The 13,494-nt window shown below is 43.4% G+C and overlaps 1 protein-coding gene across 11 annotated transcripts in view; it reads right to left on the bottom strand.

The window, feature by feature from the left end:
- The window catches only part of dnajc6 (DnaJ (Hsp40) homolog, subfamily C, member 6), a 48,868-nt gene that overhangs the window by 23,263 nt on the left and 12,111 nt on the right, over positions 1-13,494 (bottom strand). For 7 of the 11 annotated variants that reach the window (XM_084128744.1, XM_084128745.1, XM_084128737.1 and 4 more), the window contains one exon: positions 6,616-6,766. In XM_084128744.1, coding sequence (XP_083984870.1) covers positions 6,616-6,766 — 151 coding nt within the window. The remainder of the gene's footprint in view (positions 1-6,615; positions 6,767-13,494) is intronic. The other 4 variants (XM_084128746.1, XM_084128738.1, XM_084128740.1 and 1 more) reach the window with 1 other exon arrangement.

Here is a 13,494-nt window from a genome sequence, read left to right as displayed (position 1 = left end):
CACACACACACACACACACACACACGCACGCACACAAATATAAGTAAACACTTTACAACTTTTCGATCGCGCCCACACCTCTCTCTCAACATATTCCAGCATAGCAATCTTTACATCGAAGCCTGCTTCAGAGCTAAGGCGGAGCTACAGATTAGGTGTCCCTAAAGAATCCGCGTATCTAACAGTAGTTCCGCATTACATTAATAAAATTGCACGCGAGTTTTACTTATTTTTATACCGTGTATTCTCCGTGTAAATGTATGCACCAAACCGTGACGCCCGTACCATGACGTACCGTCCATGACGACTTTTGGGGATTGCCTTATAGGGCTGGTTCAAGTAGTGGGGGGCAGAGGGGCTGGGGGGCCAGTCAAAGGGTGGTGGCGGGCCTGAGTCGGCCCGCGGGCCTTAGTTTGGTGACCCATGCACAAGACCTTTGTGTTGTTTGTTTTGGCTAGAGCACTCACGCTCAGTCCTTAAAGGGATGGTTCGGAGTAAAATCAACCTAGGGTCCTTTGCACCATGACCTCGAGCCAAACAGAAGCCTTTTTTCCCTTGGTTGAACATTATTAAAGTTAGAGCTTATTTTGAAATATCAGCCGGATGGCTTAGTGCAGACGCTAATGGATCCTAGGCTGTATCTCGTAAATTACCCCACTAATAATGCCCAGAATGGTACCAAACTTATACAGTAGTACAAATAGGTTCTGTACTCATAAAACGAGGCATTGGAAAGTTTGTAAGTACATCTAGTGTTGCTAGGTCTCCTCTCGTTTTGTTGAGAGCTTCCAGCTGAGACCTCTCTAGTGCTCCACATGGTTTGGCACTGAAATTAACTAGTCCTCTCATTTTAGAGAATTGTCTTGGTGAGGCCCCCACTCATTAGAGCTCATTTTTATAAGCCTTCATGACTGTGGATTGACCCTGCTGAGGTTCTCTCCTCTGAGCCCTCCAGGTTAGCGGTTTAGAGTGGCAAGGCTTTCTGTGAGCCTCCTTGATAAAACCGTTTTTAGGATATTGAGAGATTAGACCTCTTCTCACTCTGGAGAGTCAGTTTCACTTTTCAGCGTTACAACTAGATGATGATGTTCCAAGTGGAATGGTTTTCAGTAAGCCCCCTGATAGGACGTCTTCCTTAGAGTATTGTAGTCAGGCCTCTTCTCATTCAAGAGAATTATCCAGTTGAGACCTCCACTATCTAGAGCTCTTTCTTAAACTAGAATTGGCTGCTTTTAGACAGTGTTGTTAGGCTTTCGTCTCTTCTATTGAGAGTCATTTGGTTGAAGCCTCCTCTCCCTTGAGCTAACCACTGGGATAGTGAATTCAAATGGCCTGGCTCTCTTTGCTAAAGGCCTGTTCTCCTAATATTGGCTATATCGAGTGACATGGCTTGTTAAGCAGCCTTAGTGTGAGTTAGTATTACCTCCTCTCATTTAGATAGCCTTCCTGCAGAGGTTTGCAATCCCTGAGCTCCGCTTGGATAACAATGTCCAGTGGCATGATTCTCTAGGAGTCCCCTTGGTAGGGCTGTCCCTAGTATAGTACGAAGTTAAGCCTCCTTGATCTAGAGAGTCATCCTGTTGAGGCCTCCGCCCATCAGAGCCCCCTTTTTCCAGCTGAGCTCTCTTAGGTTGAGCTTGCTTGTAAGGCAAGCCTCCGTGATAAGTCAAGTCTAATGTTTTAGCTAGTACTCCCCCCACTTAGAGGGTCGTTATGCAGAGTTCTTCGCTCCCTAGAATTCCATACAATCAGCAGTATCAAGTTGTTAAGCTCTCTGTGAGCCTCCTTGAGATAAATCTGTAGGCTAAGTTTGGTACTCCCCTTGTTTAGAGGGTCAGTATGCAGAGTACCTTGCTCTCTAGAGCCTGTTTAAGGACTTTCAGAGGACCTCCTTGATAAGCATAGTCAGTGAGCCAGTCAGTACTCCTCTCATTCTACAGGGTCATCATGTAGAGTACTCTGCTCCCCCAAAGCTACTTTAGTGCTCTACAAGTCCTGAAGAACCCCTTTTCGGGCTGAGCAGAGTTACTCGCCCCACTTGGAGGGTCGATATGCTGAGTCTCTGCTTTCTAGGACTTGCATCTCTGGAATCTGGTGTGAAGTGGTTACTGCCTGTTGCAATACCCTCTCATTGGAGGCCTTTGTGAGAGTGCTGAATCAAGAGATTCTTCATAGGCAGACAGGTTGTAGGCTGACTAGGCTAGAATGGCAGGGGTCAGCCTCCCTGGTGATCCTAGGGATTGATGCTTTTAAATCCCCCTGAAGTGACAGGCCAGGGTCTCTTTGCAATTCCCTTAAAGGAATTTTTCAGTAAGTAAATAATTCCAAGCCTAGGGCCGAGCCCTACCGCTTGGCCCTGCGAGGACTTTCCTCTTACAGGGTATGTAGCTTGGGCAGTGGCCGAAGGGAATAATGTTACTTGCTACGTTTACATGCAACCAAATAATCCATTAGTAATCGGATTGCCGGCTCAATCAGACTGAAAAGCCTTCATGTAAACAGCTTGATCGATTCGACTGAGCTTGATCTGAATGAAATTTCGATCGGCTTGAAAGGGGTGGTTTATTCCTTTTCTAATCCAATCGAGAGAACATGTAAACACTTGATCGGATTGAAAACTGAAACTGGAAAGGACTGTGAGTGCACATGCGCATATCAACCCAAACAATTTATTTAGCATTCATGTAAGCACTACAGGATTCATCAATCGGAATGAATTCACTCAGATTGAAACAAAAAGTGTGCATGTAAACATAGGCACTGACAGCTTGCTGGAGCGTACCTTTGGGGAATCTGGTTTTGACACTAAAGTCAGGAGAATCAGCTTTGTTAGTGCTTAGTCACCGCCAAAAGGGCATGCATTCCCCTCAGGATGGTGGAGTGGGTATTTGTTCCCCATAGCATCTAGCCAGACACAGTGCGAGTTACATTCGAAAGAAAATGTCTCGGGTTACAAATGTAACCTAAGTTCCCTTTCAGTCGAGAACGGAGGACATAGTCGATGTCGACTGAATGGGATCACGTTATTTTCTGGCCTGCTCAATCGTGCCGCTCACAAGCCTCATGACAGCCTCCGGTCCAGATACAGTGGAGACTCCATCCCCAGCTGGCCAGCTGTTTCGGACCACTTTGGGGCCGCACAGCCATGTCTGTTGCCCCTCTGGACTCATCCTATGCCAGTTGTTTCTTCTCTTGTCTGAGTATCCCTCAACAAAGACTCTGGCCACAGCTGGCCCTGGGCCCGCAGAAATGCGTTCACCAGTGAGCCTTCTTGCACTATGGTGCTAAAATCAGGAAGAGATGGAACAGGTTTTATTAAGTTGCTCCTCATTGGTCCAACCAACCTCCTCTCGACAGCCTTCCTGACACCTTCCTCTGAGCACATTCTCAGGGATGGGGCACGATGGCACCCGCGTCTAGACCTTGGAAAGTTCCAGGTCTGGTTCTAGTAAGAACGGGACATGGAGGTTCTGGTCTACCGCAAGAATTGTTATGCAGTAGAGACCATCACTTCTGTGAGCAACCTCTAGAAATACGTTTGCTCCTCTAATAGAAGTCAAACCTGTTCGTTGAACCAAGTCTTCTCTCCGTGAGGAGACCCTGAAGGTGTTCGATCACTTCAGTGCTCCCTTTAAAAACTGCTTGTGGTTGGAGTGAGGGCTGTCCCCTCCACCTCAAAATGTTGTGGCTTCTACAATGGCGCACATCATGAGGCAGTGGATTCAAATCCAAGTGGAGTGCGATTTGATCGTCAGGTCCCTGAGGTGAGCAAGGAGATATATCCGCCTTACGTCCCCTCCTTACCCTCTTGGGTCTTCTTCTCTGGTGCTACTACACTGCAGAGACCGCCCCTGAGCCATCGCAGGCAGTGAGTTAAAAAATTCAGTTTTTTAAGAAACAGTTCTTCTGCTCGCATGGTCTCCACTAGAGGGTAGGGACTTGCTAGCTTTCAGTCAACGAGGTGTGCCTGGAATTCGGGCCGGCTAACTCTCACAAGTTGAGACCCCGGTCTGAATGTGTGCCCAAGGTTCCTACCTCTCCTACGGACCAGGTGGTGAGCCTGCAAGCGCTGTCTGGAGGAGGCAGACCCAGCCCTGGCTTTCTCTGTCCGTCCGCTTCAGTGCGGTTATACGTGATCAGAGTACAAATCCTAGACCTTAGACCAGCTCTGTCTGTTATGGGACAGCAGAAGGGAAGGCTGTTTCCAAGTAGAGGTTGGCCCACTTCAAAGTGGTTGCCGTTGTGCCACCTGGGTGGTGAGCTCCTCCTAAGTGAGAGTACTCTTCCTCCTAGTCGTTGGCATACAGTGCCTCGCTGAACAGATGTTGAATAGAGTTGGGGGCTGGGCGACAGCCCGAGTGACATTCCATATGTTGTACTGCCCGGTCATCCGCCCAGTCCATATGTGTATCCCCCACATGTTACCTCCCTTCGGGCAGGATGTGGTTTCCGCAGTGTCCCTTCCTTCCTTGTCAGGGTACGCTTTCCCAGTGGTCCTGTGGAACAGCAGTCGACTTCCCTGGCCTAAGCCTCACCCTTCTCCGCCTCAGAGTTGCGGGGGGACTTGAGGCTTTTACCCAGGCACTGGAAGGTGGCAGCTCTAGTGGCGTTTTCCAGGGTTAAAGATCCCATTCAGTCGACGTCGACTACGTCTGACGTTCTCGACTGAAAGGGAATGTCCTGGTTGCGTATGCAACCCACCGTTCCCTGAAAGAGGGAACGGAGGACGTAGTCCCTTTGCCACTATAGCTGGACCACCGCTGACCGAGTTCTCACGGCTCCTCAGCATAAAGCAACTAGTGCGTGCATCCACTTCCGTATTTATACCCGCTCCGCGGGGCGGAGTGTGTGATGCAAATCACGCACGCAAAATTTCATTTGCTCGTGCTCGCATGCTCGAAGACAATTGGCTCCCTAGCGTGATCCCATTCAGTCGACGTCGACTACGTCCTCCGTGGGTTGCATACGCAACCAGGACGTTTCCTGAGAAGGGGAACGACACACTGTTTCTCACTGCCATGCTTTCGTGGTCCCTGCTACGTCTCCTTCAGACAAAGGATGATGTGTTCCTCAGGCGCCCTTTTATACTCACGGTCGCACTGGTAGGCTGTCGTCAGCCAATACAATTGTCTTGTTTAGACACATGCTTCAGACACCGGTCATGCGGAGGCGTTTCCCATAGCGTCTTAGCAGACGCAGTGTCTCGTTCCCCTTCTTAGGGAACCTAGGTTACATTTGTAACCCGTGCATTTTTTCAGTGTTTTTGATCAAATAAATGCAGCCTTGTTGAGCATAAGCGACTTCTTTCAAAAACATTTAAAAAATCTTACTGACCCCAAACTTTTTAACAGAAGTGTATATTCATGTTTTTGAGTCATCTAACTGTATTCTAGACATAGAGGACCACATTACACAACACCCAAATCACCTGTGTAATCTGCTGAAGCGTGAAATCCTTCTAATGGGATCATATGTAAATAAGCTACTATTCTAAGTCTCTGTGCAAGAGGTGAATGAAATACACCAGTAGTCTACAGTTTGTCTGTGTGTGAGTGTTTATGCAGTGGTCTGTATATGTGTGTGTGTGTGTGTGTGTGTGTGTGTGTGTGTGTGTGTGCGTGTCATTCACCCTTTGCACAGTGGTGTAAATAGCAGCTTGTTTAATTATTATCAATATAATTGTGTGTGTAAGAGAAAAGCACACAGAGTTGAGGGGAGACTTGTTTTTCTTTCATTAATTAGCAAGGTTATTACTCAGTACATTTTCATGTCCCAATCATGATTTAATATATTAGACAAAATATTAATAGCAATATTATTGGTTACCTACATTTAATTTTCACTGAGTTTAATAATGCTCTCTGACTTAAGAGCACCCTAAGTAACCTGGTGGATCTGATCTGCTTCTGGGTCAGTCAGGGGTAAAATGCTACATTACATAAGAACTTCGTGCTATGTCTACCCATTTGTGTTGAATGCTTTCCTTTCAGCTGAGTGATAAACGCACATGAATAGTTCAGAAGTTCTGGAAGCTCAGCTATTCCATGCATCACCAGAGTATCCTCTGGATAACTGCACACCAGCTGGGTCACAAAACACACAACCATGACAAAGAGTAAACAGGGGTTTCCTGCTGAACAAGCAGCTTTCTGTCTCAGGTCTGTTATTCAGTTGATGATAGTGATGATGGTTATGAAGGTTTATAAGTTAAACACTTAAATACTTATGTCAATTCTCAGAGAGATCAGATGCCGTGTTGTAAAAAAACAACACCATCACTGTGCGAGTGGCCATTTCTTTTCTTATGCCAATACAAACACACACATACCTAAACAGAGTCATTAGATTGAGAAATCTTGATCTATTAATAGTAACATTCGTTACGCAAAAGTAGGTCACTCTATTGAAAGACCTTGACTCTGTTTTCTTTGAAGTCTTACACATAAACACAAGTGCAAACATGCACAAAACTCAAATTTGTTTGGACTTTTATTGTTTTTATACTGAGCAACACTATTTGGTATATTTAACAAGCTGTTTTCTGAGGACAATGCTGGTGATTCCTTGTGGGTACACAAAACCTAACCTACACACAAATTAACCATGAGGACTTACGTGGCCACCTGGTTCATAACCTTGGTAGAGGTGTCTTTGATGGTGTCTTTGAGGTTGTCCTTGATGTTGCTGAAGAACTTTCCAGCACCTCCTTTCACCATATCCAGAAGTCCCCCTCCATAGTTCCCGTCCATATCTGGAGACGGAGGGCCTTCAAATGAGCAGAATTTCATATCTTACAACATACATGCAGACGGGACACCACAAACACGCATTTTACACGTCATGACTAGTGATAGACTGGTATATTGATGATATAAACACTATTCAAAAGTTGACATTTTTATTATTATCTATGTTGAAAACAGTTGTGCTGCTTAATATTTTTGTGAAAACTGTGATTTTTCTTGTGGAAAAGTTTTTTTCAGGATTATTTGATGAATACAGTTCAAAAGAACATACTTTATCTGAAATAAAAATATGTTGTAATAACATGAAAGCCTTAATTATCGTTTTTAAATAATTGAATGCATCCTTGCTGAATAAAAATATTATTTTAAGAAAAAAATCTTAATGACCCCAAACTTTTGAATGGTAGTGTATAAACTCGGCTAAACAATAGTCATGACTGCACATTATACAGTACATGCTTATACAATGACTAGCATGCAGACTACCATGAAAACACTATTCTCTGTCAAACATGCCGCATCAATCGGGCAGATGTCTAATGCTGCAGTGGCACTGATCACCAAGGAAACTCAATATCAAAGCATGTGCTGATCGTGTTAATCTGAAGGTTTAGTTTCCCTTGTAAATATACAGACCCTTTCCAAAAAATTAGAATATCATGGAAAAGTTTATTTATTTCCATAATTCCATTCAAAACGTTAAACTTACATAGATTATAGATTCAGGGCCCACAACTTAAACGATTTCAAGTATTTAGTTGTTTATTTGTACATAATTTGGGCTTCCAGCTCATAAAACCCACGAAAACAGGATTTCAAAAAATTTGAAAATTACATGAAATCACACAGTAATTACACAGTGATACCATGGTCATTGAACCAGGTTTTGGTTCTTTTGGCAGTGTGGGCAGGTGCAAATCCTGCTGGAAAATGAAGGAAGCATGAAGTGCTCTGAAAATGTCCTGGTAGATGTTGACTCTGGATTTAATAAAGCACAGTGGACCAAAGTCCTCTTTTCTGATGAGAGCAAATTTTGCATCTCATTTGGAAACCAAGGTCCCAGAGTCTGGAGGAAGAATGGAGAGGCACACAATCCAAGATGCTTGAAGTCCAGTGTGAAGTTTCCACAGTCTGTGTTGGTTTGGGGAGCCATGTCATCGGCTGGTGTTGGTCCACTGTGCTGTCCACTCAACGCAGCCGTCTACCAGGACATTTTCAGAGCACTTCATGCTTCCTTCAGCAGACAAGCTTTATGGACATGCTGACTTCATTTTCCAGCAGGATTTGCACCTGCCCACACTGCCAAAAGAACCAAAACCTGGTTCAATGACCATGGTATCACTGTGTAATTACTGTGTGATTTCATGTAATATTCTAATTTTTTGAAATCCTGTTTTCGTGGGTTTTATGAGCTGGAAGCCCAAATTATGTGCAAATAAACAACTAAATACTTGAAATCGTTTAAGTTGTGGGCCCTGAATCTATAATCTGTGGAAGTTTAACGTTTTGAATGGAATTATGGAAATAAATAAACTTTTCCATGATATTCTAATTTTTTGGAAAGGGTCTGTAGTTACTGTACACTCAAAACTAAAGCCAGTCCACCACCTTCTCTTCTAAACTAGGTACTTTCACAAATTCATTATATGAAATACAGGAGTCATCATAAATAGGCTAATCTATAATAAATGCTACTGTATACTCTGTACAGATGCCTTTTGAGCCAAATGTGCTGTAGATGATGATGGTATCATCATGATGGTATTTATAACGGAACTGAATCAACAATGAACTGACTATAGATGAACAGCAGCAGAAATGCATCATTCTCCTGTTATCACTGTAAAGCTGCTTTGAAACAATCTTTATTGTATAAAAAGCTATATAAATAAAGGTGACTTGACTTGTTGGTATGAAGCTGTGTGAAAGTGAGCTACAGATTTCTACCTCCCACTCAGCTACAGATTTCACCTCATGTACACGCACACACACACGTCTGGCAATTCTCATCAGTATGTAGACAGGCTACAATATTGGGTGGTCAAACAATGTCCTGCATCCGCATTCTAATGAATTATAATACAGTCCCTCAGCTAGTCAGTTTACGTACTATGGAAGTTTGTCATACAATTGATGGACAAAAATATGTGGTCCTCCCTTTGTTGCTATATGGTGTCCTCTACGAACTTTCTACTATATGTTGGAAGGTCTGCTGGTTTTTGCTCCCTTTTAGACATGAGCATGACTGAGGTTCAGGGTTTTATGAAACAAACTATGGCCTACAAGTATAATATGTGTCTATTTTTAATTTGTCAATGAAAATAGTTCCAAATAATGTAGAATAAAACTTTAAATGATTTGTTTGAATTAATTACTCACTTACTTGTTTTGTTACTGAATTAATTATTGTTTTTGAACTAATTGCTTGAGCGAATGATTCAGTGACACACTCATAAAGTTTCTTGTCGCTGCCTTCTGGCGTAACGATAAAACCTTCGGAAATTGTTCGTACATAGTAGAGTTTAATTCCTTAAAAGAAAGCAATCTTGATTTCAAATCACCATCTATTAACACTTTAATAATCCCAGCTGTATCTAGTTGAGTTCTCTATGTATAAGTACTTCCTAATTTGTTCAGTCCTCTGTCAGTTCTCGTTGTGATTTAGTGTGGTGAATGTGATTATTCTTTGTGTATTCTCCTGGTTAAACTCTCTGTGTTTATTAAAGTATCTTTGTTAGAAATTCTGCGTCATGTATCTCGTGTCTACACGTGACAGATACCATCACACTAATGTGCTTTCAAAATTAAAATCTTTGCGCTGCTGCTGTTTGGATCTTAACACTGATATCTACTGTAGTAATAGATAGGAAATAAATAGAAAAATAGAGTCAACGAATCATTCATTCAGCCGATTCGTACAAAAAATAATTTCTTTGAATTGTATTTGTGACAGTCATCACATATTCTTTGTAAACGTTTAAAGGTACAATATGTACGATTTTTGGATTAAAATATCCCAAAACACTAGAGCAATGTTATATATTTTTACTTCAGCTGAACAATTACACTGTTTTCTACAGCCGAAATTAACTCTGTTTCCATCATGCAGTCTGTTACCCTCTATTTCTGGTTTTATTTCTGTAGACAACAAACTAGTGGCAGGAAATAGTGCAACTGAGTCCAAACGGTTATATTGTGACATTTCGCTCCCTGAAACAGAGGGCAGTCCAGGGAGATGCAGATGGTGGTGTGATCCCGCAGGGGATGGCCTTGGGGACATGGCAGAAACAGCTGGATGGCACTCCAGGTCACAGCCTGTGTTAATGGAGGGAGGAGCCATGGTAGTGAGGGTCTCCACGCCACCCTGGGGACGAGTGAAGGTAACGGAGCCGATGGAGGTGGAGCCCTAGGCGCAGACAGACAGCCGAAGGAGCAGAGTGATGCTGATGGTCCCTGAGTCCACATAGGAGCTACAGCAATGCTGGAGCAACTGAGGGCTGAGGCGTAGCTTGAGCGAAGGAGGAGCCAAATAGAGCCGTGGGGTGGAGGGCCGGAGAGCAGCGAACAGCCCACAAGTCTGTAGTGAAATGATGCCGATGTCTGAGCTAGGGGGAGCCGATGGTCCGAATGAGTCCAGAGGAACCAGCGGAACCGAATGCTCAAAGGTTACTGTTGGATTCAAGGGAGGAAGGTGAAGGAGTCAGGGCAATGGGCCGAGGTGGCATGACGGGATCTGAGGCCGGGGGTGGAGCCACGGGATTTCCACGCCCAGGAGAAGCTGGCTCACAGCGGGCCCCAGGTGTAGCCGCACCACTGAGAGGAGGCTGATGAGGAACTGAGGGGATGATGGGACAGTGATAGCAGCGGTAATAGGCGTGGATGAGGGCTGGAGAAGGGACTGATGATGAACAGAGGGACTGGCGAAAAACAAAAAATTCAAGGCAGATGTATGGAGAGGAGGTGGGAGAAGGAGGCTGGGTGGGACCATCTCATCCAAAATACAGTAGACAGGCTCGGGAGGGATTAAAGGGAGTAGGGGATCCTCCTCTCCAGAATCAAAATAATAGTTCATGGTGCATGCCTGTCTGCAGTGGGCTCATGCTGCCGTTCCTCACTGTCTGGAGGTTCCTGGCTGGGCACTGGATTGGGAGTGGGGCCGGTGAAATTCCGGAAATTTCGATTGATGTGAAAGCTCTCGGCCCCGCTCTGCTTCATATCATAGTAACGTTAATAAAACTTGAATACATTAGCTCATCCATGAACATGATTTTCCATCGGCTGTGGAGGTAAAGACGACAACTCCCATGATTCCACACTCATTCACATCGTCATCAAGCTACACCGTTGTTATTGTTTTGAATAAGCAACCTCTAGTGGCGAAACTTCCTATGTTTTGTGTATTGCATTTTTTAAGCAAAGCAAAGCAATTTATCAGAACCTCTAATAAATTCCTGATTTTAATACATTACTTTTAATAAATTACTGATTTGTTTTCCCTCATCTCTCAAAGAGGATACAATAAGTTGTATGTACAAATCCAAACTCAATTTAACTGTGAGCTCATGGCAAAATCCATTTCATATACTACAAAATGGGTTACAAACAATTAGTGGAATTGTAACCCATTGTAACATTTGGTTTTGGTTTCAGTTTCTGTTTCTGTTCCTTGGACTTTTAATTTGTATGTTCTGGCTTTCCTGTGTTTACTTGCATTCTCCTGTTGCTGTGTTTCGTTTCTAGTTGTATTCTTTATTTTGTTAAATAAAAGTTAAAGCTGCAAACTCTTCTCTCCTTGCCATATCCTGCCGTGACACTAAAACAGTAATTTACAGACATTTCTATGTTCATTTAAGATCACTTCCCTCCAGCCGAACACATATGCACTCAGAATAAATGTATTTCACTCTAAAGAGCTGCAGTTGTAAGTGAGTAGTGTTCAGTGTGTTCAAATGTGCTGAGATGAAACATTCTGTGGGGGAAATAATTCTCACAAGGATCAGAAACATGATTAGAATATACACGTCTTCTGTATGTGCCCGTGTTTTTTACATTTTGCTTCATGCTTAGATGTGTAATTATAGGTAGCAGACTAGGAAAAAGTCTTGTTCACGCTTGTAAGGGCCTCCAAAAAAAAAGCAGGCACAGGTAAAAAATCTACAGAACAATATTACTATAATATCAAATACACATGTCATTTTGAATTGCTGTCAATGGAAAAATATGCTTTAAAGGAACACTCCACCGTTTTTTGAAATAGGGCTTATTCACCTTCTTTCCCACATTTAGATTGGTGGGTAAATGCATTTTTGTCTCAGTGCATGCATTGTTTTAGTTTGACAGGGTCGGCGCTAGCTTAGCTTAGCACAATGAATGGAATCCTTTGTTGCCAGCTAGCATGTCCTGAGTAAAAGTGATAAAAAAACCAACAAAAAAACACATAATTACTTCTTGTGGCCTGCGTATTCACAACGAGTACAAATAGCGATGCAGATTAACACTAGGCGATTTCCTAGGCAGATACTGACTTGGGACTATATTAGGGGGAAGCACAGGCGAAGCACTGCTACTTAGGCGAAGCACTGCTACTTGGGCGCAGAGATATCACGCAACACATGAAATCCCACGACTTCCGTCAACATACCGGCGTGCAACGAGTCAAAACACAGAAGAAGAAGAACAACACGCGTGACCTGCACCGAGTGTCTTCGCTTTTGGATTGTTTTTTTTTGTTTTGTTTTTTTTTGAGAAGTTACAGCTACAGTTACAGCAAACATGGTAATTACCTGCGTAGCAAAAGGTTGTGAGAACAAGCAAAGGACATACACGAATGTAATGTTTCACAGAATTCCATCGAATGTGGAACTGAGAAATAAATGGCTAGCTACTCTGGAGATCTGTACTTCAACGCCTCTTTACAAAATCAAACAGTATCGTGTTTGCGAAGAGCGTTTTGCACCGGAGGACTAAGTTACTTTGAAAAAATGGAATATGGGCCCAGAAAGACGGTACTACGTCTGAAACATACGGCTGTCCCATCCCATCTATTTTCAAAGCACAGGCAGAACAAAGTGCACATGTAAGTTGTCTTTTATTACTCTTCCTTATGTTAATCTGTGTCTTTATTCGGTTGTAAGATAGATGCTGAGAAGCTGTATGTAGACTACGGTTCAAATAACGTTAGCCTCCTCTAGTGTAACCTCATGTTGAATTCAACCTGTTTAGCATGAACAACCAAACTAAAATAAAATCGTTACCTGTAAAATGAAATGACTGAGGGCTAAGTTAGCTATATTTCTCTCACCGAGTTAGCCTGGTTCTTTTGACTCGGGAGTTTTAGTATAACTACTATGAGGAGAAGGCTACAAGCAGTTTACTATACATGTGTCATGTTTAAAATAATCACTTACTCTGTGGACAGCTGTCCATTTGGTCTATTCGGCGTGGGGCGTTTTTTCCAGTTCACTTTATCACACCGGAAAAAAAAATCGAGTAGCTACTGCCGGATGGATCAGCGCCGTGAAATCCTCGGTAGCTGTGACACAACTGTGGGCACGCTCATCTTGATCTGACGCGTTGAGCCTGGTCATCGATGGCAAAAACTTGTCCCACTCTCCACAGCACAGACACTATTTCAGTCGGGATAGATTGGCATATTTCCCCACATTCACACCACCAGTTCGTGCTGGCTCTCATCCTCACGTCCTCGGGCTGTTGAGCGATCACAACCTCCTCCTGTCGTTCTATTTCC

This window comes from Abramis brama, assembly GCF_963993115.1.
Source record: "Abramis brama genome assembly, chromosome: 11".
NCBI classification, from domain to species: domain Eukaryota; kingdom Metazoa; phylum Chordata; class Actinopteri; order Cypriniformes; family Leuciscidae; genus Abramis; species Abramis brama.
Note: the sequence above shows the minus strand (reverse complement) of the source record. Positions and strands in the feature narration are given on the sequence as shown.